Genomic DNA, 24,031 nt, shown 5'->3' on the forward strand with positions numbered 1-24,031 from the left:
GCTCCTGAGCATAGCCAGCCCCTCCCTGCCATTCTGTGGCCCCTGGGGACAAGTCAGGGGCAAATGTGTGTGTGTGTGGGGGGGTCCTCTGTGCTGTCCCACAGTGGCTAAGGTGCCCTGCTCTGTGAAATAAGAACTCGGGGTGTCTGCACAAAACCTTGTGTTTGCTCATAACTATCAGGTCCATGATGAGCGGGGCACAGGCTGGTTGTGACCACTGAATGTGTATGTGTGTGTGGGGGGGTGTCTCTGCTTACAGGGTGCACTTGGTGAGCCCTGCCTGCGGGCCTGGGGAGGGCAGACTAGAGCTGGGCTCAGCTACCCCGTGCCACTGGGTAATGATGCCCCCGGGGCTGAGCCTGCATTGTGTAGCATGTGGGTGTGGTGCCCACACCCCAGGGCCGCAGGAAAGTGACTTCCCACAAGGAGCCCCACCTCAGGGGCTCAGGGCACCTTGCCCAGGGCCCTCGTTAGTCGCTGTCTCAGGTGGGATGCTGGTCTCCAGCTGGTCTCACCTGTGTTGGAGTTCTTGGGGACCACCTCAGGTCACGTGTTTGAGGTGAGGGAGGCAGTACCTTCCTGCCCCCTGCCCCTGGACCCAGACCTATTTTCTCAGCTGACCAAGGGCTCTGGTCGTGCCCTTAGGCAGGAACTGAGAATAGGTTCAAGTGGGAGGCCAGTGGGCACGTGTGGTCTTGGGCTGCTGTGGTGGGGGGATTGTCCCTGGAGAGGGAGGCAGGACCCTGACCTTTGCCCCTGGCACTGAGACCTTGTGAAGCTGGCCAGCCACTGCTTTCTAGTGGCCTCAAAATGCTGGTGGCTGCCCCCGGCATCCCTGCTGAGCTCAGAAGGTTTGATATGAGCCCAAGGCAGCCAGGGGCTCCCGGGGACAGCTGGCCGTGTGCAGGCAGGGACTTGTCACCTAGCCCTGGGCTGACTAAAGACAGGACCTGCTGGAGAGCTCAGGGCCCCAGGAACTCCAGGAGGATAAGTTGGGGGGTGGGTAGTGAGTATTAGGGGGTGGGGGCGAGGGAGGGAATTCAAGGCTGAGTGGGAGCTTCCTCCTCAGGCCCTAAAGCTCTCCAAGCGCCTGTGCTCCTGGGCACACTACCTGAATCAGAGAGCAAGGGGGCCAGGACAGGGAGAGGCCAGGTGGGCAGGGTCAAAGCCCCCTCTGTCTCTGTCCAGCCTGACCTAGGCCTGCTAAGGTCCAAGTGGTCAGGACAGGACAAGGCCTGCCCTGCCCTCAAAAGGCCACTACAGACAGCCGGGCCTTGGGATCAGCTTGCCCCCAACCCGGAGCCCTCAAAGGCAGAGGGTGAGGCCTCTCTGGGCGGGCACAGACCTGCGAGACATCCAGCAGTTTCAGGATGGCAGGCGGGGGCAGTAGAGCAGGCAGCAGTGTGGACTTGAAGCACACAGAGCCTCCGTTTCCACACTGGCCCTGTGGGCAGGGCCTGGCTGGACCCTGGGTGGACCAGGGCTGTGGCGGCATCAGGCATCAGGCTCCACTCTTCTGTTACAGGAGGAAGAGGATGGGAGGACTGAGCCCAGGCCCCTGGACCGGGCTGCTGCTGGTGGCCCTGCTGGGTGTCAGCCTCCCGGGCCACATGGGTGAGTATGACAGGGGCCTGTTTCAGGGCATGGCCCTCACACACAAGGGGGGGCAGGGGAAGTAGGGGGGGGGCCTTGAGCTAAGACACTTACTCTGCCAGCCAACATGTCACCATGGTGATCAGAGGCTGGGCGGGCCTGAGAGGTGAGGGCGAGGGGCGTTCTCCTCGTCCTAAGCTGAGACAGAGGCCCTCAGAGGACCCTCTAGAGGGTGGAGTTGAAACGCTATCGGATCTGGAGGGGGCGAGGGCCGCCTCTGAGCCCTGCTCTCAGCAAGTCTCCACTTAACTGGTGTGCACCAGCCCGGACGCCTGGAAGCTTCCTCGGTTGAGGAGGTACTGAGAGCTGGCACTAGATCTCGATGGGAACTTTTGCACCACGGACGTGGGCAGACAGCTACCCCACAGGGCCCTTACTCGGTGTCTTACTGATTTTAAAATGTAGAATGTATTGTGTTTGTTGCTGTGGTTGGGATTAGGCACAGGTGAGCGTATTCCAGCTGAATGGTTTCTGCCTAATTCAGTGATGCCGGTTACATCCTCACCCTCTTTTCTACGTTGTTCTCCCCCCACTAGCATTAACTCACTGCTCCCCAAGGCTCCCATCGAACTTGCGAGCTGCTGTTTGAGCCCATAGAGCTAGGTCTTAACAATCATGCCTAGCCGCTGACCAAGCCGACCTTGGCTGGAGTCCGGGAGAGCCCTCACTGACTGCGCATAGTAGGTCCCAAGGGACAGAGCTGGCAGGAATCTCAACAACAGATGAGGGACACGCTGAGATTTCCTCTCGTTCATTTCTGGAGGCCCCACTGAGTACATGGCCTTGCATTTGCCCACAAGGTGCTTGCAGCTCATGGGGACCCCACGTGGGTCAGAGTGGAAGTGTGATGGGGCTGGGGGGAGTGGGGGGAGCAGGATTCCATGGCTAAGTTGGCAGAATGAGATCGCCAGGACTTTCTTCTGAGCCACTTGTGGGTAGACCAAGCCACCAGCCTTTCAGTTAGCAGCCGAGTAAGTGCACCATTTATACCACCCAGGGATGGGTCCAGGGCACACGGTGACAGGTAAGACGGGCAGGCATAGGAGGGTCACGTGACAAGAAGCCATGTGGCTCTTCTGCTAAGAGAGGCTGTGATGGGGGCAGGGAGCCTATGAAGAACCAGGACCAGGCAGGGTGGGCTCATCCCAAGCCTCTGGAACGGTGGTGGGGTTCCAGGCGCCAGCAGGCCCTGAGCCAGCCAGACCGCAGGCAGTGAGTGAGTGAGTGAGTGGACCAGCACTTCTGTCTCCAGCTCCCATTTTCCCTCCAGACTGGAGCCGAAAGTCACAGGTGTGAGACCTGCCTCTGAGCCTTCCCTGAGCGCTGACCTCCGAGTCCCTCGAGTGCGGCGCCCATGGGAAGGGTGAGGCCGTTCCCGAGGTCCATCCCCCATCCTCTGCCCTCTCGTCCCCCCCAGCGAACCGCTGCAAGAAGGCGCCGGTGAAGAGCTGCACGGAGTGCATCCGGGTGGACAAGGACTGCGCCTACTGCGCCGACGAGGTCGGGGCCCCCCCCTGCCGCCCCCACCCCTGCCCTGGCCCAGGCCACACTCGCCCCACCCTCAGCCCAGTCTCAGGCCACTTGGGTGTGGGAGAGCAGGCAAGGGTCCAGAACATTCCATGGAAAACAAGACCCAGGGGTGAGGACAGCCAGGGGATGGACACTGACCCCGTCCTCTGCTGGCCAGATGTTCAAAGAGCGGCGCTGCAACACGCAGGCGGAGCTGCTGGCCGCTGGCTGCCGGCAGGAGAGCATGGTGGTCATGCAGAGCAGCTTTGAGATCACAGAGGTGCCCGGCGAGGGGCTGGGGGTGGAGGTCGGGGCTCTCCCTCCTCCCCAAGGGTCTGCTGTGCCCCTTGGCTGGACCAAGAGGCTCCCCCTGAGGCCGGCTGTTCCCCTCCCCGGGGATGCAGGAGACCCACATCGATACAACACTGCGGCGCAGCCAGGTGTCCCCCCAGGGGCTGCGGGTGAGGCTGCGGCCCGGGGAGGAGCGCCACTTCCAGCTGGAGGTCTTTGAGCCCGGGGAGAGCCCCGTGGACCTGTACATCCTCATGGACTTCTCAAACTCCATGTCTGACGATCTGGCCAACCTCAAGCAGATGGGGCAGAACCTGGGTAAGCGGCTGGCACAGAGGACATGGGGTGGGGGTGGGGCGCCGAGAGGAGAGGTGGCCGCACCCAGAGAACTGCCTGGGTGGCCAGCCCTCAGCATTGCTGTCCCCACCCCACAAGCCGAGCCAAGGACATCTGAGCCCCCTCCCCTCCCCGAGAAAACACCCTCCCATATCTTCAAGGCAGGGTTCCAACCACACCTGCCTGCTCACTGCAGACACCCACCGGGAAAGGCCCAGGGCGGGCATCAGAGCCAGCTGCCTGGACAAGGAGGGAGGATCGATCCTCCATGAGATCTTAGCTCAGCCAACAGAGCTGGCGTTAGCTACCCAGCCCAGCAACTTGCCGGCTGCTTGGCTCAGGGCCCCCGAGCCCCACTTCCCTCACCCGTACTTAAGAACAAGGGCTCGTAGGAGCATGAACCACGGTTCCGTCCTGGCAGTCGGTAGCTCTTCCCCATGTCCTCCTTCCCAAGCCTGTCCCGGAGCCCTTGTCTGCTTTTCGGGGCGGTGCGGTAGGTGGTGAGTATTGGAGCTCCGGACCCCTGGGTGGCATAAGCAGTTAAAAGCTCAGCAGCCTATCCTAAGGGTCGGTGGTTCGAGTCCACCCAGCAGTGCCCTGGAAGAAAGGTCTGGAACCCTGCGGGGCCCAGTTCAACGCCGACCCACAGTGGGTCGCCGTGTGTCAGAGTGGACCCCATAGCTGTTGTTGGTGGCTGCTGGGTCAGCGGTCCCCTCCTTCCTATGATGTCCAGCCGAAGTCCTGAGCCACCTCACCAGTGACTACACCATTGGGTTTGGGAAGTTTGTGGACAAAGTCAGCGTCCCCCAGACGGACATGCGGCCTGAGAAGTGAGTGACCCAGTGGGCCCCAGGGGGGCAGGGGTCTTGGTCTCCCCGATCACCGAGCCCTGGAAATTCATCTTATGGATGACATGAGACAAGGGGGTGCTAGCCAGAGAGAGAGGGCACCAGGCAGGCCCTGGGGTCCACGGGTCCTGGCAATGTACTGCCCGCCAATCAGCAGAGCCTGGGAACCCCACAGAACCCAGTCCAACTTTGGGGGGTCTTCTCCCCACTGACGCGCGCTCTCTCCCTTCCCGTCCCTCTCTTCTAGGCTCAAGGAGCCCTGGCCCCGCAGTGAAGCCCCCTTCTCCTTCAAGAACGTCATCAGCCTGACAGAGGATGTGGAGGAGTTCCGGAGTAAACTGCAGGGAGAACGCATCTCAGGCAACCTGGACGCTCCGGAAGGGGGCTTTGACGCCATCCTGCAGACAGCCGTGTGCACGGTGAGCACTGGGGCGCCCCAGCCAGACCGAGACCAGCTCCTCCTCTGCCAGGAGCCCACGACCCCCAGGCCCCAAGACAAACTCAGAGCCTCTTGGGGGTCCTAGATGGCCATCCCAGGGTAGATATGCTGGAGCCAGGGTCCGCAGTCTGAGAAGCCACATGAGCCAGCGAGGCGGGCATGGGCTTGGTGTTCCTGAATGGTCTGTGTGGCCCCGTCTCCAACTGTGCTGGCCAGTTGAAGAAAGAGGACACTTCTTTCACCTGTCCATTCTTTTCTTTCTTCATTTTGAAAAGCATGCAGCCTGGGAAATTGCAGGCACATTAGAAAACCAGGAACAGAAGTCGGTCAGCCTTGTAGTCGGTCACTGGTCACCCTGCCAGCCGATTGTCTTCCCTTCCTTACGTCCACATAGTTGGAACCTGGGGACCCGGAGGTTTCCTTCTTTCCCACCAAGCACAAGCATAGGCATCTTTGCCCTGACAAGCCAGTCTTCAAAGTCACCGCCTACATATTTCTAACCAATCCCCATCCACATACAGGACTCCTCGCTTAGCGACTGCCTCGCGTTCTGACGTGTGCGGCACTCGTTTGCAAAATCAGTCTGTTTTACTCTCGATCTGTGTTATGTCCAACAGCAACGCACAGCTGTGATGATTGTGTCCACTGGGCTGGACTGTAATTCTCAGCGGTTGGGTAGTTGCACCACGATGTCATTTGGCAATTTTGGAATGACGTCATTTGGCAGTTATAGTATGAGGCGGTCATCTCCCATTTTGCGACCTGATCTAAAGACTGGTCGTTGGAGCCTGGCCGCGCGTGGATGCCGGAGGGGCAGGAGGCACCGCTGCATCTGTTTCAATCAGCTTTTTGTCACGGAACATTGATTGGTTTCTGAACATTCTCTTGTACCGTGAAACTGTTTCCATTGGGTGGCTGAGAGCTGGAGTGGCCACCGGAGAAGCCTGTTTCAGGGGGCTCTCTGGGACCCACAGAGCCTGCATTCCTCCCTCCTCCCCCACAGTAGTCTCTCCATCGTCACCCTTCAGCAACATCGTTGTTTAGGATGGTGACATGGTGTGACCCCGATGGCCTGGCCACACCCCTTGCCAGGGTGCACATCCACTGCCCTACGGGACACTGTGGTGACTGGCCTCAGTGTCCCTCCTGGCTTTCCCTAGAGGGACATCGGCTGGCGCCCAGACAGCACCCACCTGCTGGTGTTCTCCACCGAGTCCGCCTTCCACTACGAGGCCGACGGCGCCAACGTGCTGGCGGGCATCATGAGACGAAACGATGAGGAGTGCCACCTGGATGCCTCGGGCACCTACACCCAGTACAGGACGCAGGACTACCCGTCGGTGCCCACCCTGGTGCGCCTGCTCGCCAAGCACAACATCATCCCCATCTTTGCCGTCACCAACTACTCCTACAGCTACTACGAGGTGGGGGCTGACCCAGGAGGGGGGGCAGATCCTGCTCAGACACCCTTTCTTCACTCCCCACCCCACAAGTTCTCTCCCGCCACCATCGCAGAAGCACAAGGGGTGGGGGCGGCTTTAACAAACACATGGAGTTTCTCGCAGTTAGGAGCCAAGTCCAAATCCAGGGTGCTGACTGCTCTCAAGGGGCTTTCCCTGTGTGTCCCCTCTGGAGGAAGGTCCTGCTCCTCCCCCCCTTGCCCATCTCCACAAACCCATCTCCATCTCTGCCCCTCCTTCCCTGTCTCCCTTTCACATATCCGAAGTGATTGGCTGACAACACACCTCTGGGCCCTCATCCACCTCACAGACAGCCCTGCTCCCACTTGGGGTTCCGGGTACACAGATGGGGAGCCCTGGTGGCTCCTACTTATGGGGGGGCTGCTCACTGCAAGGTCAGCTGTTCAAAACCGCCAGCCGCTGAGGGAGAAAGATGGGCTTTCTGCTCCCGTAAAGAGTGACAGTCTCGGAAACCCACAGGGGCAGTTCTACCCTGTCCTATATGGTCGCTAAGGGTCGACCTCAACTCCATGACAGTGAGCTTTTTGGGGTAGTAGTTAGGCTTTATCACATTAAGTCCTAACACTTCCCAAAGCTCTTGGGGGGCCCCAGAGCGGGCCCTGGTGGAAGGGAAGGGCATGTATCCGAGCCCCAGCCTAACTCCCAAGCACGTGGGGGCGGAGAGGGCAGGCTGTGAAACACTCCAGAGGGGCCCCAGTCTTCGGTTTCCCCACCTGCAAGGGGGGGTGGCACAGACGGCCCGCTGAGGTGCTGCCTGGAGGACTGAGCGGGGCCTGGCCTTCCTCCTGCAGAAGCTTCACTCCTACTTCCCCGTGTCCTCCCTCGGGGTGCTGCAGGAGGACTCCTCCAACATCGTGGAGCTGCTGCAAGAGGCCTTCAACGTGAGACCCTCCAGGGCAGGGCCAGAGAGGGGAAGGAGGCGTGGGCTGGCAGGGAAGGGCCCGCAGGGCCGAGTCAAGGTTGAGAAAGGGGTCCTGGACCGTGCCAGGGATGAAGGGTCTCAGGCAGCCCTGGGTGTGGGTGTGGGTAGAGAAGTTTCACTGGGCCTGGCCCCAGGATCCCATCTCTGCTCACATGACCCCAGCCTCCCCCCAGTCCTTCATGAAGGTGGATGGGAAGGGCAGACGGGCCAGGCCACCCCCACGGCCACCGACACTCTGCTGTCCTTTAGCGCATCCGCTCCAACCTGGACATCCGGGCCCTGGACAGCCCCCGCGGCCTGAGGACGGAGATCACCTCCAAGATGTTCCAGAAAACAGAGACGGGCTCCTTCCACATCCGGCGCGGGGAAGTGGTAGGCGTCAGCAGGGGCTGGCGGGCAGCACAGGGCGGTGCGGGGCGCGGGCTGCCAGGCACTGTCAAAAGTGGTCTCTGACATCAGACGGAGGGGCCAGGGTCCTCATCCCACCCCCCAACCTGTCCCGAGCTGGCAACTTCCTCGGTTTCTCTTTAGCCTCACAGCACAGTGGGGCGCTCAGAGTCCCGACCCCAGAGGTGGCTGAGAGGAGCGAATGAGGTCTCATAACAGGAACAAAGGAAGCTACACCTGGCTCAGGTGTCCTGGTCACTGCGACTGTTACGACCAATAGCTGTGCCAGGACAGAGCCGTCGTCAGCCGTGGAAGGGTGGCGGTGTGGAGCTGGGTGGCCACCTCCCCGGAGCCCGCCTCTGCTGACAGCGGACTCCCTGCAGGGCACGTACGACGTGCAGCTGCGGGCCGTCGAGGCGGTGGACGGGACGCACGTGTGCCAGCTGCCCGAGGAGGAACAGAGGGGGCACATCCACCTGAAGCCTTCCTTCTCCGATGGCCTCCGGATGGACGTGGGCATCATCTGTGACGTGTGCGCCTGCGAGCTGGTACCGCACCACCCTGCAGGCCACTGGGCGGGCGGGCGGGGCGGGTGGGCCACCCAGCCCCTGGGTGTTCTCTTGCTCCTGTCTCACTCCCTACCCCACCAGACACCTCCCCGTGGTCTTGTTCCAGCAAAAGGAGGCAAGGTCCGCTCTGTGCAACTTCAACGGGGACTTCACGTGCGGGCAATGCGTGTGCTATGAGGGCTGGTGAGTGGGGTGGGGGTTGGGGGTTTCCCCTGACCCTCTGGGGGCCAAACGGGAAAGGGATGCCACTGGCCGGGCTGTGCGTGGGTGCAATAACTGGTAAAGACACCCAGAATGGACACAGGTGGCCAATCTCAGGTGGAGACTCAGGCCGGAACCAGACCTCGGCTGCCTTTTGTGTGCATTCCGAACCTCAGCCCATCCGCCTTACTTCCCCAGAAATAGGGCCACATGATCGTCAGGGCTTCTGGAGAGCCCTGGTGGTCCCCCAGTTAAGCGCAGGGCTGATGATGCAAAGTTTGTTAGCTCAAACCCACCGAGCAGCTCTGGGAGAAAGAGACCTGGCCTTCCATTTCTGTCTAGACCACAGCCTGGACGCCGGGGCAGCAGTTGCCCTCTGTCCTGTGGGGTCTCGCCGTGAGTCAGAGGCAGCTCACTGGACTGTGAACGCGCTGAGACACTGAGCAAGCCTGCTGTGCCTCATGTTGGGGGCGCAGGCATAGCAGGGCACTGAGGGGTGCATCTCAGCCCGGCCCCTGCCATCAGCCCGGCCTGCACCCAGGCTGTGAGCGCCCAGCCTTCCTCCTGGCTCTGGGAAATGACCGTTCCCTGGCTCCTCCCCAGGAGCGGCAAGGGATGCAACTGCTCCACGGGGTCCCTGAGCGACACGCAGCCCTGTGTGCTGGACGGCGAGGACAAGCCCTGCTCCGGCCGGGGCGAGTGCCAGTGCGGGCGCTGCGTGTGCTATGGTGAGGGCCGCTACGTGGGCCCCTTCTGCGAGTACGACAACTTCCAGTGTCCCCGGACCTCCGGCTTCCTGTGCAACGGTGAGCGCCCACCTCCCACTCTGCCTCCGCCAAGGCTCCCCAAGCCCGGCCCCAGCCTGCACCTCACTTTTCTCACCCACAAACCTGATGTCCCAGGCCCTGCCCGCTCCCCTGGCAGCTCTTACCCATGCCCACCCCACCCCCCTCACTTGTCAGGGAGACCCCACTCAGCTCAGGCCCCACTCAGTGGTTGGCAGGTGAAGTGCATGGTGGTCTCTGATCCGGAAGGTGTTGATCTGTGTCCCCACAGGGGGCTGGCGGTGGGCACATCGTAGGCCCAAGGGCTCTGGAGCTGGGCAGGGGACAGGGGACCCCTGTCCGTTGCCACATGGATGGATGGGGCGGTTGAATGGGAGGAGAGTGAGAATAGGTTCATCAAATGCTCTAGTGAACATTGGCTCATGACTATTTATTAAGCTCCTACTGTCTGCTAGGCATGCATTGGGGTGGGGAGGGGACAGGTCACCCTTTCCTTCCATCCCTGCTGTTCCCCTCCATTCTGCGGGCCCCAGGGGTACTCAGAGAATGCTTAAGAGGAAGGCAGGCTGTTGGTGCAGGTGGAGGCTAGGTGGGGAGGAGGAGGCAGGGCCAGAGTGGGAGGCCCAGACATTTCTCACGAGGCCGGAGACTCAATCTCCGTAGCTTTGGAAGCCACACAGCCTCTGTCACAGGTACTCAACTCTGCAGCCATAAGCCGTGCCCATGACCATGGGCTGGGTGCTTAACTAGTTTAGTTCCAAGTTTAGAAACAAGTGAGAAAGTGGATTGACTCACGGCGGGTTAGCTGGTCTTCCCCCGAGGTTGGGTCTGGTTGGTAGGTCAGTTGTGGCTCCTGAGGACCCGTGTGACCGAGCAGAGCAGAGAGGCCCGTACTGCTTTCTCGGAGGGAGCAGACAGCCGGGCTTTCTCCCTCAGGGTGTGCTTAACGGCTGCACCAGCTGGGCTCATTGGGGATTTTTATTTCATTTTCCAACTGTTTTGTCAATTAACCTTGTGTCCAGCCACTTTGCTGAGCTGGTTCCTGGAGCCTCGTCATTTGCCTGTGGATCCTCTGTGGTCATGGGAGGGCCGGAAGCAGCGCCACTTTTTTTCTTTTTCTTTTTTAACATTTTATTAGGGGCTCATACAACTGTTATCGCAATCCATACACACATCAATTGTGTAAAGCGCATTTGTACATCATTCTCAAAACATTTTCTCTCCATTTAAACCCCCGACATCAGGTCCTCAATTTTCCCCTCCCTCCCCGCTCCCCCCTCCCTCATGAGCCCTTGATAGTTTATAAATGGGTATTTTGTCATATCTTGCCCTGTCCGACATCTCCCTTCACCCACTTTTCGGTTGTCTGTCCCCCAGGGAGGAGGTCACACACAGTTCCTTGTAATCGGTTCCCTCTTTCCTACCCATTCTCCCTGTACCCTCCCTGTTTCGCCACTCACACCACTGGTCCTGTAAGGCTCATCCGCCCTGGATTCCCTGTATTTTCAGTTCCTATCTGTACCAGTGTACATCCTCTGGTCTAGCCAGTCTTGCAAGATCGAATTCGAGTCATGGTAGTGGGGCCACTTTTTTTCTTGTCGTAATGCATTGGCCGGGACCCCCTAGACCAGTGGTTCCCAACCTTCCTCATGCCGAACCTTTCATGCAGTGCCTCACGTGGTGGCGTTGCTACTTCATCACTGTCATTTTGCTACTGTGATGCATCGGGGGACCCCTGTGAAAGGGTCGTTGGACTCCCAAAGGGGTCGCGACCCACAGGTTGAGATCCATTGCCCTAGATGTTAAACAGGAGGGCCCCCGCGATGGGATTTGCCGGGTGGGGGGAGGACAAGTACTCCGGCTGCAGGGTGGAGGCGGAAGGTGGGCTGAGGAGGAGATTCCAGGAGACAGGAAGAAAGGATGCCCTAGCTCCAGGATTCAGCTCCCACAGGGCCTCCCTGGCAGGTGGGCAGCCTGGCACTGCAGACCCACTTACGGTTCTCCTCTCCCTCCCTCCCCCCGCCTCTGCAGACCGTGGACACTGCACCATGGGCCAGTGTGTGTGTGAGCCCGGCTGGACCGGCCCGGGCTGTGACTGTCCCCTCAGCAATGCCACCTGCATAGACAGCAACGGGGTAGGCCTGGGCACTGGGGCAGGCTAGCAGGGCCCTCTCTCAGAGGGTGCCTGGTGGAGAGAGGGCAGGGGAGCCAGGAGAGAGGGCACGGCTAGCTCGCTGGTACACCAGCCTCCCTTCCCCCACACCCCTCGGCCAGGGCATCTGTAACGGACGTGGCCACTGCGAGTGTGGACGCTGCCATTGTAGCCAGCAATCCCTCTACACGGACACCACCTGCGAGATCAACTACTCGGCGGTGAGGCTGGGACCGCTGTGTCTGCATGCAGCGTGGGCTGGGCATGGCAGCCTGGCGCGAGGGGCACAGGGGAAGGACGGAAGGGCTGAACCCTGAGCCTGGGGGGCCTCCAGCTCAGCGCCCATCTGCCCACTTCCCTCCCTCGCTCCCAGATCCGCCTGGGCCTCTGTGAAGACCTGCGGTCCTGCGTGCAGTGCCAGGCCTGGGGCACCGGGGAGAAGAAGGGCCGTTCGTGCGAGCAGTGCAGCTTCAAGGTCAAGATGGTGGACGAGCTGAAGAACGGTGAGTGGCAGGCTGGGGGCTGGGGGCAGGGGACACCGCAGGCCCACAACGGTGTCCAGGCAGAACGCAGATGGCGTGGGCAGGCAGGAGCACGTGTGCCAAGCAGGACCCATAATCAGGGTGGGACCCCGGCCTCCCCTCATTCGGGCGATCACCCACCGCCACGGTGCCAAGCTGTGGGGACAGCCAGGGTAGGAGGGGGGCAGTGAGCAGCTGTACAGCCGGGGATGCTCCTGGATGCAAATCCAGAGCCCTGAGCCCTGAGCCGGCCCAGGGCAGCCCCCTTCCTACCCATCCCTCTTGGGGAATGGAGGTACAGTGTGGCCGGTCGCTCGCTCCTTCTCGGGAAGCGGCCCCAAGCCCTGCAGGTGCTTGAGTGCCTCGGCTGGGGGACCCCTCCGCGGGCTCGGTGCCTCCTGATGCCTGTGGTGCCGCAGAGGGTGGAGGGTGGGCTGGGTGCCGCCGGAGCTGAGGGCGTGTGGGCCACTGCTGACTGTGACTGTCCGTGGGCAGCGGAGGAGGTGGTGGAGCACTGCTCCTTCCGGGACGAGGACGATGACTGCAACTACAGCTACACGGTGGAGGGCGACGGCGCCCCGGGGCCCAACAGCACGGTCCTGGTGCACCGGAAGAAGGGTGAGCTGCAGGCTGCGAGGGGATGGAGGTGGGCCCCCTCCCCATCAGACCCAGTGGATAGGCACAGCCCCCTTCCTCCGCAGACTGCCCTCCCGGGGCCTTCTGGTGGCTCATCCCCCTGCTCATCTTCCTCCTGCTGCTCCTGGCCCTGCTGCTGCTGCTCTGCTGGAAGTACTGTGCCTGCTGCAAGGTGAGGCCCCCAAGGACACCCCCCACGGGTGCCCCCCAAGGGTCCCACCCCCCAGGGTCAACCCTCAGGGCCCACCCCTAGGGCCAATCTCCAGGGTCACACCTTAGGGTCTCACCACCCCCCAGAGTCCCACCTCAGGGTCTCACCCCCCCACCCCAGGATCCCAACCCCAATTCACAACCTCCAAGGTCCCACCCTCCAAGGTCCTACCCCACAGGATCCCACTCCAGGGTCCCCACTCCCCAGAGTCCCACCTCACAGGGTCCCCACACCTTTCTAAGCCCCCACCAACTAGCAGAGCTCAGGGAAGGCACCCTGGCCCCTCTGGACCCCTGGCCCGGGTGCAGGGAGGTGGCAGCCGAACCCCACAGCCTGTCCCACCTCACCTCTCCCTTCTCTTAGGCCTGCCTGGCCCTCCTCCCATGCTTCAGTCAAGGTACAGGCCTGCACCGGGCAGGGAGGGGGAAAGGGCATGGGGGCTGAGTCCGGAATGGCATGGCGACGGCAAATGGCCATGGCAGGTGGGACTCAGGGCCCCCGGCTGAGCACCCTGCCCCACAGGACGCATGGTGGGCTTCAAGGAGGACCACTACATGCTGCGGGAGAACCTGATGGCCTCCGACCACCTGGACACGCCCCTGCTGCGCAGCGGCGCCCTCAAAGGCCGGGACACCGTGCGCTGGAAGATCACCAACAACGTGCAGCGGCCCGCCTTCACCTCCCGCTCGGCCAGCTCCAACCCCACCGAGCTGGGTGAGGCCCGGCTGGCCCTGCGGGGAGTGGGGGTGCTGGGCCCCCTCACCGCTGCCCGGGCCCGGGGCCACGCACTTCCTGTTTCTCCGGGCCACCTGGGGTCCCTTCTTGCTGGCTAGTGGCCCTGCAGTCCTGGTGTGGCTCCCAGAGGAGGCTCCATGGTGCCTGCTGGGTGGGGGGCTGACGACACCCCCTCCTGCCTGCCCCCAGTGCCCTATGGGCTGTCCCTGCGCCTTGCCCGCCTCTGCACCGAGAACCTGCTGAAGCCGGACACCCGAGAGTGTGGCCAGCTGCGCCAGGAGGTGGAGGACAATGTAAGGGCCCCAGGAGGGAACACAGGGCCACAGGGGGCGGGCAGGGACACAGGCTCCCCTGGGCACGCGGGGGCAGGACGCAGACAGGGACACAGAAGAACTATCTCTGGCTTCCACTTGGGTATGAGGGGTCTCCTTGGCCAGGGGTCCACCTGGGAGCTGTGTCCCTGTGACTATTCCCAGCCGTGGGGGCAGGTTGCAGGGCCTAGGTGTCCTGAAACACCCCCTGTGGGCCCCCCAGGCCTCCTGAGGGGTCTGCTTGGCTTGGCTTGGGGGCTGCTGAGTAGGCTGCTCACCCACTCATGAGGGCCCGGGGGGGGGTGGGGGGGGGGTGACTGTGAAGCCTCTTGGCCCCATGGCTGCAGACTCAAGCCGTCCCCTACCCTGCAGCTCAACGAGGTGTACAGGCAGGTCACAGGTGCCCACAAGGTCCAGCACACGACATTCCGGTGAGTCCAGAGCAGGAGGGGTAGCCAGGCCCCGGGCCAAGGCGGGGGGTGGGCGTTGTCCAGGCATACAGCGCCTGGCTGTTTAAGCCCCAGGGAGACCCTGCCCCCACCCCAGCCTGCCCAGCCCTCCTCTGGGCACTGTCTGATGCCATGTCCCCTGCTTGTGCCCAGCAGGCAGCAGCCTAACGCCGGGAAAAAGTGAGTGGAAGACACCTGGGGACCAGGCAGCCCCCCTGGCCACCCCCACCCCCACCCCCATCCTCACCCGCACCCTCTGCTAGGAGCCAACCTAGTCTGCTCCCTGCCCCACCCGCTCGCCCCAGCCTCCTGCCTTGTCTCCAGCCCAGCGCCGCCCACAGGAAGCAGGGGGTGGGGGTGCCTGAGTGGTTTGGCCCTCCATTCCTTTAGGTCCCGCTCCTTCCACACACACGAAGGCCTGGCTGGGAGCGGTGTCCCAGCCCCAGAGCCCAGACACAGCCCTTCCCCCAGGGTACCAGGCTTAGCCGGGGCCCCACCCATCCTTCCTTCAGACCTCTGGAGGCGCCTCTGGCTGGTCCAGTCATCAAGGAGGCGGCCTACTCGATGCCTCTTTCCCAGTGCGCACCCAGCTCCGGGCCTTTCCGGGGAGGAAAGAGGGGAGGGGACTTCGGTGCTGAGAGGACACAGAGTGGAATTCTAAGCGTGGGCATCAGAAGTTCATGGGGGACCCCGCTGTCTGTCCATTGCATCTGTCCACACCTCTGAAATACGTCTCAGCAGAAGGCAGCTCTATCTCTGAGCACGTTGCTCTCAGCTCTAACCAGTGAGGCCAGCAGTGTCTGCGGGTGCTGTACCGGGCGTCTGTCCAAGGGCTTCTTGGGTGCTGTCTCACCCAGCCCTTTCCTCAGCCTCTCAGGCCCCGCTGCTTCCCCGCGGCTCAGAGAGGTTGGACAGCTTGCTTCTCTCTCAAAAAGCTCCGTCCATTCGACTCAGCAGCTTTCTGTGGATCTGTGAGGCTGTAGATCTTTGGGGGACTAGAGAGCCTCATCTTGCTCCCAAGGAGCAGCTGGTGGTTTCAAACTGCTGACCTCACAGCTAACAGCCCAACGAGCAGCCCACTGCACCCCTGGGGCTCCTCACAGGTCTCTAGCTATCAGGAAGCAGAGACAGGATTTGCACCCAGGCACCCCTGACTGCGCAGCCTTTCCCCCCTGGCCTGCTCTGAGCTCCCTCCTCCTCTGATCACCGGCCCTTCTCAGGGAATAAGAGGGGCTCCCAATTCATGGGGGAGGAGGAGGAGGTTGAGGCTCAACCAGGTCCGCAGCTGTAGGTCGAGGGTGGTGGGTCTGATGAGCCTGGGCTCTGCCAGCCTGATGCCCTCCAACCTGACTCTCCACCCCAGGCAGGACCACACAATTGTGGACACGGTGCTGATGGCACCCCGCTCAGCCAAGGCGGCCCTGCTGAACCTGACAGAGCGGCAGGTGGAGCAGAGGACCTTCCACGAGCTTAAGGTGGCCCCTGGGTACTACACCCTGACTGCAGACCAGGGTAGGCGGCAAGTTCTCGGCCACACTCCCACGACCCAGCCCTGGTGTGGGTCCCTGGCCCCCATCTGACTGCCCCGCCCTCGTCCCGATCCCCCCCACAGATGCCCGGGGCATGGTGGAATTCCAGGAGGGCGTGGAGCTGGTGGACGTCCGAGTGCCCCTCTTCATCCGGCCCGAGGACGACGACGAGAAGCAGCTGGTGGTAGAGGCCATTGACGTGCCCACGGGCATAGCCACCATCGGCCGCCGCCTGGTCCACATCACCATCATCAAGGAGCAAGGTCCGGGTGCGCGGGCAGTGGGGCAGGAGGGTGGCTGTGGGCCCGTGCTCCTCAGAGTCCGCCCGGGCTGATTTTTCAGAGGGTCTCCAAGGTCTTGCTTTTAAGACCCCTCAGGGTAGGCTCAACATGTCTAACCTTAGCTAGCAGGCAACCACGTTACCTGTGGGCACCCCCTGGGGCCTCCTGAGGCACCCTGCTCCTCGTCATACCCAGTCATGTGACCTGGGGCAAGTGACCTAACCCCTGTGAGCCTTGGTTTTCCCGTCTGCAAAATGGGGAGTCCGCGGTTGTGAAGCTCTTTGCGAAACCCCCTTGTCAGGAGATAAACATTCAGGAAGCAGGGGCGCCTACTGGAACCCCCTCCTTCCTCTCTGCCTGGTGGCCTCTCTGAATACCAGGGGGAGGGGAGGGGGGGGTGTCAAGCAGCCCCCTAGGATGTTGGGAATACAGGGCAGGAAGGGGAATGGACTTCGCTTTGTCCAAGCGCCTTTGGGGTAATGAAGAATTGGAGGCTTGAGTTGGGGGTGCAGGGGGGTGGGGGGCAGGCATTGCTCTAGTGACCTGACTTGTCTTCCCCCATGTTGAGTCTCTGGCATGACGCACCTGTCCCCCAGGACCCACAGATCTTGTCCTGCTCAGCCTTGCCGGTTTGGGTTTTTTTTTTTTTTGCTTTTGAGTGTGTTAGGTGAAGGTTTAGAAAGCAGATCAGAGGAGTGCATTCCACAAATCATACACATTCTTTCAGCTCGTCCATTCCCATCCCCTCGAGAGACCACCCCTGGTCCCCCCTGCGTTTCCTGTCTCTGAACTCTGTCCTGGGGTCGGTCTTCGGTGGACCATGGTTCCAACACAGGGGCCATTCAGCTCTAGAACTTGAAGGGTGACCAATCCTGGAGGTCCTCTCTCTCTGACCAGTGAGCCTGATTGCTTTTAGGAGCTTGAGTTCTGTTCCCATTTCTTCCCCCGACTCTCTCCAGGACGTCCCCATGGGACGCTTTTCAAAGCTGTGGGGAGAGACAGCCGGACACCACCTATTCTTCTGGTCCCGCGGCCCTAGAGGCTGATGTCTGCCTGGTCCATGAGTCCATTGGACGAATTATTTCCATGTGGTTTTAAATTTTTCATCGCTCTCCTTTCCTCTATCCTCTGTGAGCCCTGGTTACGTGTTGGGCTGCGATCCTCAGGGTTAGCAGTTCAAAACCACGAGTCGCTCTGAGGGAGAAAGATAGGCTTTTTTTTTTTTAATTAAAAGATCATTTTATTGGGGACTCTTATAGCTCTTGTAACAATCCATCCATCAATTGTATCAAGCATATTTGCACATAGGTTGCCATCATTATTTTCTAAACATTTACTTTCTATTTGAGCCCTTGGTATCAGCTCCTCTTTTCCCCCTCCCCCCCCTCGTGACCCCTTGATAAATGATAAATTATTATTATTTTCATATCTTACACCAACCACTGTCTCCCTTTCCCCATGTCCGTCCCCCTGGCGGTGTGGTTATGTGTCTATCATTATGGTCGGTTTCCCCTTCCTCCCTGATTTTTACTTCTATGAAGTGTTACAGTCTCAGTAACCCAAAGGGGCAAGTCTCCCCTGTCCCCGGTCACTGTGAGTCAGCGTCTACTGGACGGCGGGGAGGTTTTGAGGTTGTTGTTGCTTTCTGTGCTCTGGACAAGGAGGGACCGATGGTTGGACCCCACATGGCTGCTCATGGCTTCTCAAACCCCGGTTGCCACTCATCGAAGCAGGATGAACAGTGTGACTTTGTCAACCATGTTCTCCATCGCCCATCAGCTCTGACTTTTTCTGGAAGGTTCTTACTTCTTGCACCTCCCCAGAGGGGTGTAGGGCTGAAGGGAACGTGCAGGCTCCTGGAGCCGGGGCTGGGCTGGCTACCGGGTGGAACGCCGAGAAGCCCTAACCAGCCTGGTCTCCTTGCAGCCAGCGGTGTAGTGTCCTTTGAGAAGCCTGAATACTTCGTCAGCCGCAGGGAGAAGGTGGCCCGCATCCCCATTGTCCGGCGAGTGATGGACGGTGGAAAGTCCCAGGTCTCCTACCGCACGCAGGACAACACAGCTCAGGGCAGCCGGGTAAGGTGCCCGCAGGGCTGTGGGCACGTCCTGTGGATGCCCGGGGTGCTGCAGGTCCCGGCAGTGGCCTGAGTTCCTGGGCTGGCCTCCCAGTTGTGCCCACTCATCCTGCCACCCGGTGAGGTCAGGTCTGGTGCGCATCACGGCCAGGAACCAGGGCCAGAACGTCGCGTGTCCTCTCCCACCATCAGGGTCCCCAGGACAGCCAAGCCCTTCTGAGAAAAACAGACTCCCCAGTTGGCCTAGGGCTTTGGGTACTTGAGCTGGGCTTCCGGCCACGTGTCCCTAGGCCACCGCCCCGAGGGCCTTCAGTGTCTGCTGGCAGGACCTGCCCAACAGGAGCAGCCTTGCAAGGCCTCCTGTGCATCTGAGCCCCTTTCTCTGGGGCAGCACCTCCTGGGGGCATATGGGTCCTTTTGGCTCAGGGGGGCTTGATTGGGGTCTGCCTTGGTGGTGGTGGTGGTTATTCATTTTGAACGTTGTGGGGGGAAGTCAGATACTTGCTGCCAGACTGCTGTCTCATCCCACAGCAGGGCTGGGCCTGCTCCCTGCTGCTGGAGACAATAGACTACTCTCTGAAGCTTGGGACCATTAACTTGGTTCCTGTAGGAGGGGTTTGCACTCTACTGATAATGTTCCTATGGAGACCCAGAGACCACCCCCTAGACCATCCCCTCATTACTGTGTAACCTATAGTGCAGTCCCTCCCTGTGACGTATGTCTCTACCTGTAATTAGTGGGTTGGCTTGCCACCAAAAGGTATATAGGCATGGGTCAGCAATATAGGTCGAACTTCTCTCTCTGACTCTGAGCTCCTTGCTGCTCACTCCCTGGTCACTCCCCTCTCCCTTGTTCCCTTTCCCTCCTTCCCTTCTCACTCCCTCCACGTGGACCACCAAGAGGGGCTGAGGTGAGCAATGCTACCATAATATGTGTCTGACTCCATTTATTTCTATATATCTCTTTTATCTCTCATGCTCTCTATAACCTTACTATAATATTTACTTATTATCGCTGTACAATTGCGTCTACCAAACCCGTAGTGATTGTGCTAGGAGCTGGCTTCTTCTGGCAGAACGTGTTGTTGTCCGTTGCTTCGAAGCGATGTCGACTCCCGGTGACCCCCGTGTGGGTCAGAATAGACCAGCTCCACTCTGGGACCCCTCAGGAGCAGACCACCAGGTGGTTGGGAGGGTTTGAACTGGCAGCTCTTAGTCAAGCACTTAGTGGTCAAGCGCCCTTTGAAGTCATTACCAATGTCTAAGCATTTTTAACAACTCATGTTCAAAAAACGATCTCCAACTTTGACCACGAGCCTCTGCCCTCAGCAAAGGTGCCTCAGGCCCCGCCAGGCCCCGTGTCTCTCAACTCCTTTTGATTGGTAGGAACATTTCTCGTTTGTTCGCCTTCTCTGGCTCGGCAGAGGCCTGGTACAAGGCTGTAGCTCTGGGCGTCTTCAGGCCGATTCCACTTCAGGGTAGCCCCAGGTGACAGAGGACAACTGCACTGCGGGAGCCTCCCGGGCTGTGATTCTGACCCCAGCAGGCACACGACCCCTTTCTCTCCTGAACCCCCTGGGGCGTGAGACAGAAGTAGAGACCTACAGCTAGATAGTCACAGAACAGATCCAAGGCGAGATAGCTAGCCCTGCCTGAGAGTCTGTTGTCTCCTGTTGTGCCTGCTGGACGGAACGCAAAGCGGTTTGCAGACATCAGGACACGGGGCCTTTGCTGTCCGCTGCCGGCCCTTCGAACACCATGCTGTTGACACTTTGCCAAGAACCCATCCTTGCTGCCAGGTGTCCGTTCGGACTCGTCACCACCCCCCACGGGACAGAGCCAAACTGCCCCTGTGAGTCTGGGAGGGTGTGGATCTTTACAGAAGCAGAAACCTCCTCTTTCTCCCAAGGAGTGGCCGGTGGATTCAAGCTGCTGACCTGGTGGTGAGCAGCCCAACTTGTGACCCACTGTGCCTGCAGGACGTCTGCTCTTTCTGGTTGTCAGTCCTGGCTCATAGCGACCTTACAGGACAGATTGGAACTGCCTTGTAGGATTCTGGGGCTCAATCGTTACACAGACCTTGCGGTTAGCAGACTAAGACGTGACTCATGACACCACCACCGTAGCTATGAGTCAGAAGTGACTTGAGGCAGTGAGCTTGAGTTTTTTACTCAGGTGTCCCCCTAATGACCTTCATGTTGCTCCACCGCCCCAATCCAGGATCCAACCAAGGGTCTGACACGGCATGTTGATGCGTCGTTGGCACCTAAAACAATTCTCTGGCCCTGGTTTTCACAGCAGTGGCATTTTCTGAATTTCCTTGATTTCAATGATTTTTTTAACCTGCCTTCCCCGCCCTGGGCAGCTGGACAGTGGAACTGCAATGTTAGTTGGCAGCACCACCTAGTGGTGCGCTGTGGTCTTGCAAGAGAGGGATCTGTTTCCCCTTGCCTGCTGCGGTCAGCAGCTCCGTGTGGCACTAAAACAGACAGACTCCCCACCCACGTGCACACTCCTCCTGGAAGACGCAGGGAGGCCCTGGGGTGCTGGGAAGAAAGAAGCAGGAGGTGACGGAAGGACCCAGCAGGCAGGACCTCGGGTCAGATGGGATCGCAGAGTCTACACAGGGCGGGCGCAGTCCTTCCTGCAAGTCTCAGCCCCCGAGGGCTTCACAAAGGGCTGGGCGCCTGCCTGTGTGTGGTGGGGGCAACCTTGTCACTTGCCAGGTCAGTCCTGGCTCTGTCTCTTCAGTCCTGGTTCAAATCCTAGCTCCACCATGCACCCACCTGCATGAGTGTGGGCTAGCCTTACCGCCCCTGCACGGTCACCTGTGGAGGGGGTGCTCGTATCATGCCCTTTGCGCCACACTGTTGTGAGCATCAGACCATCTGACCACTCCTGCGCCCGTTGCCCTTGAATCCGTTCCAACCCACGATGACAGTGCAGGTTATGGAGCGGAGAGGGCTCCCTAGGGCGGTTTTGGTTTGGCCTTTCCCTTGTCGTTGTCACTGAAGCAGGTTGCCAGCCCTTTCTTACGTGGCACCACCGGGTGGATTTGAACAGACCAGTTTGTAGAAACAAATGCGGCACAGGGGGCCACTGGGTGCACCAGAGACGCCATGTAAAGCCAGCAGCCACTTCACGGCCACCTCCTCAGCCGTGGCCTGATGCCCACCCCCCCTCTCCCCACCCCCATTCTCAGGACTACATCCCCGTGGAGGGCGAGCTGCTCTTCAATGCTGAGGAGAGCTGGAAGGAGCTGCAGGTGAAGCTGCTGGAGTTGCAGGAGGTGGACTCCCTCCTATGGGGCCGCCAGACCCGCCGCTTCCACATTCACCTCAGCAACCCCAAGTTCGGGGCCCGCCTGGGCCAACCCCATTCGGCCACCGTCATCATCGGGGACCAAGGTGGGCATGCCTGCACTGAAGCCAGGAGGAAGGGGGTGCTGGGAGCCTCGTGTTTAGCGGTCCAAACTGCCGGTACAGAAAAATTCAGTGAAATGTGAATTTTGGATAAAAAATGATCACTCTTTTAATATCAGTATATCTTGGGCAGTATCTGAAGATTCCTGTCCGGTAAGCCGCAGCCCTGATGGGGTAGTGGCTAGGCATTGGGCTGCTAACTGCAAAGTCAGCAGTTCAAAACCATCATCGCTCTCTTTACGGGAGAGAGAGATGAGGCCTTCTCTCCCCATCCAGAACTGTGGTCATGGAAATCCCCAGGGGCAATTGTACCCCGTTCTATAGGGTCACTGTGCGTCCCACTGGACTCGATGGCTGGGAGTTTGGGGCTTTTTAAAGTCAGGTGAACACGGGACCGACCGCTCCCATGAAGACAGACAGCCTCAGAAACCCTGTGTAGGCTCACGAAGAACGGAAGCAGGGGTAGTCAGCTTCTAGCCGGGCTCTGCTGACTGGCAGCCACTCTAAAGGAAGATGAGGCTCTCTACTCCCGTAAGGAGGTGCAGCCTGGGAAACCCACAGAAGCAGTTCCCTTGTGGGTCTGAGTCAGAATCGACATGATGTAGACTACTACGTGTTTGTTGTTCATCCGAGATCTACATTCACTGGGTTGTCAATATTGCCCCTGCCACCGGAGGCTGAGGCCACACGGGGCCTGGGGGCGGGGGGCGTTCCACCCCAGGTCGTATCCCCTGGGCTTTAGGCCCCCTGTTTGTCCATCCGCGGGAACCCTTCTTCCGAGGCACCGTCCACTTTTCGGGGAGAAGGAGGAGGTTTCCAGTCCCGTCCTGAGTGGCAGTCTTGGAAACCCTGGGGGGGGAGGCATTCTACCCTGCCCCGCAGGGCTGGGTTTCTGAGTGCATCCGAAGGCGGCAGGGAGTTTGGGGGGCAGGGGTCAATCCGCATCCCTGGAAACCTTGCTGGGACAAGGGGAGGGGAGAGGAGGAGGCAGGCTGAGGGCTGTTGGGGGAGGGGAAGTACTCTGAAAACTCCCTTTGCCGAGAGCGGGAGACCCCCCACGGACGCCCCCCAAGCTTGGGTGGCACCAGCCCCCAGGGACCGCCGAGCATAGGGCTCAGGGGGGAGCCGGTGAAGCGTCCCTGGTGTTTAAAGGCGTCTCCGGCGCCCCCTGGTGGTTTGGAGGACAGGTTCCTGTCCCACTTTCAGAGGGGTCTGAGCGGGCGGGCTGCCCTGCATTTGACCATTTACAGATGAGACTGACCTGACAGTCACTGGCCAGACAATGTCCACACTCCTGGTCTCCCGTGGCGACCCAGCGGCCCCACAGAACCCCAATGCCAAGGCCGCCGGATCCCGGAAGATCCACTTCAATTGGCTCCCCCCTCCTGGCAAGCCCTTGGGCTACAAGGTGAGACGGGAGTGGGGTGGTGGGGAGTCAGGGAGGGTTAGAGGAGGAGGGAGGTGGGTGTCCTGAGGGTCGCTGGGTGAGGAGAAGACATGCGTAGACACGATGGATGGCAGGGGCACCCGTGGGAGCTCAGGGAGGAGGAATCTGTCCCTGAGTTTATCAGGCATTTGCTGTCCTCCACCAGAACCCCCTTGTCCAGAGCCCTGCTGGGTGAACATGGGCTACGGGGCCATAGGCAGGGCTCCCAGGCCCAGAGGGGCAGCTTTGGACCCCTGCACCCCACTGACCACCTCTCCCTCCCTCCCGGGTGCAGGTGAAGTACTGGATCCAGGGCGATTCGGAAGCCGAAGTCCAGGAGATGGACAGCAAGGTGCCCTCTGTGGAGCTCACCAACCTCTACCCGTACTGCGACTATGAGATGAAGGTGTGTGCCTACGGGCCACAGGGCGAGAGCCCCTACAGCTCCCTGGTGACCTGCCGCACCCACCAGGAAGGTGAGGCTCGCCCTTCTCACCCAGCCAGCTCAGGGCCAGGGCACCCAGCCTGCCCCTGACAGCCTCTTCTTGCACCCACCCCCCCAGTGCCCAGTGAGCCGGGTCGCCTGGCCTTCAACGTTGTCTCCTCCACTGTGACCCAGCTGAGCTGGGCCGAGCCAGCCGAGACCAACGGCGAGATCACCGCCTACGAGGTCTGCTACGGCCCGGTCAACGAGGACAACCGTAAGGCGGGGCCCTCTCCCACCCTGGGACAGCAGGCGCGGGAAGGGAAGGAAGAGGGCAGAGGGCTGAAGGGAGGCCCGGGCCCAGCCTTGCTCTGGTGGCCTGAGGCATCAATGAGTTCAGGTCTGATTTGAGATTTGGGTTGTGGTGCCCCCCCCCCCC

At 60.5% G+C, this 24,031-nt stretch overlaps 1 protein-coding gene across 1 annotated transcript in view; it reads left to right on the forward strand.

Annotated features, from left to right (window-relative positions):
* Positions 1-24,031, forward strand: part of ITGB4 (integrin subunit beta 4) — a 32,852-nt gene that overhangs the window by 1,268 nt on the left and 7,553 nt on the right. Inside the window, exons 2-30 of the mRNA XM_004709139.2 lie at positions 1,526-1,614; positions 3,071-3,153; positions 3,341-3,442; positions 3,567-3,771; positions 4,523-4,619; positions 4,885-5,056; positions 6,237-6,500; positions 7,349-7,438; positions 7,729-7,851; positions 8,250-8,414; positions 8,542-8,618; positions 9,240-9,442; positions 11,453-11,556; positions 11,696-11,794; positions 11,947-12,076; positions 12,590-12,712; positions 12,796-12,902; positions 13,305-13,338; positions 13,464-13,655; positions 13,866-13,969; positions 14,360-14,418; positions 14,593-14,616; positions 15,800-15,948; positions 16,049-16,228; positions 18,173-18,321; positions 21,523-21,727; positions 22,993-23,150; positions 23,464-23,644; positions 23,732-23,869. Coding sequence (XP_004709196.1) covers positions 1,536-1,614; positions 3,071-3,153; positions 3,341-3,442; positions 3,567-3,771; positions 4,523-4,619; positions 4,885-5,056; positions 6,237-6,500; positions 7,349-7,438; positions 7,729-7,851; positions 8,250-8,414; positions 8,542-8,618; positions 9,240-9,442; positions 11,453-11,556; positions 11,696-11,794; positions 11,947-12,076; positions 12,590-12,712; positions 12,796-12,902; positions 13,305-13,338; positions 13,464-13,655; positions 13,866-13,969; positions 14,360-14,418; positions 14,593-14,616; positions 15,800-15,948; positions 16,049-16,228; positions 18,173-18,321; positions 21,523-21,727; positions 22,993-23,150; positions 23,464-23,644; positions 23,732-23,869 — 3,796 coding nt within the window. The 5' untranslated portion in view covers positions 1,526-1,535. The remainder of the gene's footprint in view (positions 1-1,525; positions 1,615-3,070; positions 3,154-3,340; positions 3,443-3,566; positions 3,772-4,522; positions 4,620-4,884; positions 5,057-6,236; positions 6,501-7,348; positions 7,439-7,728; positions 7,852-8,249; positions 8,415-8,541; positions 8,619-9,239; positions 9,443-11,452; positions 11,557-11,695; positions 11,795-11,946; positions 12,077-12,589; positions 12,713-12,795; positions 12,903-13,304; positions 13,339-13,463; positions 13,656-13,865; positions 13,970-14,359; positions 14,419-14,592; positions 14,617-15,799; positions 15,949-16,048; positions 16,229-18,172; positions 18,322-21,522; positions 21,728-22,992; positions 23,151-23,463; positions 23,645-23,731; positions 23,870-24,031) is intronic.

This window comes from Echinops telfairi, unplaced genomic scaffold (assembly GCF_000313985.2).
Source record: "Echinops telfairi isolate 266 unplaced genomic scaffold, ASM31398v2 ScPeMD7_7458;HRSCAF=8496, whole genome shotgun sequence".
NCBI classification, from domain to species: Eukaryota; Metazoa; Chordata; class Mammalia; order Afrosoricida; family Tenrecidae; genus Echinops; species Echinops telfairi.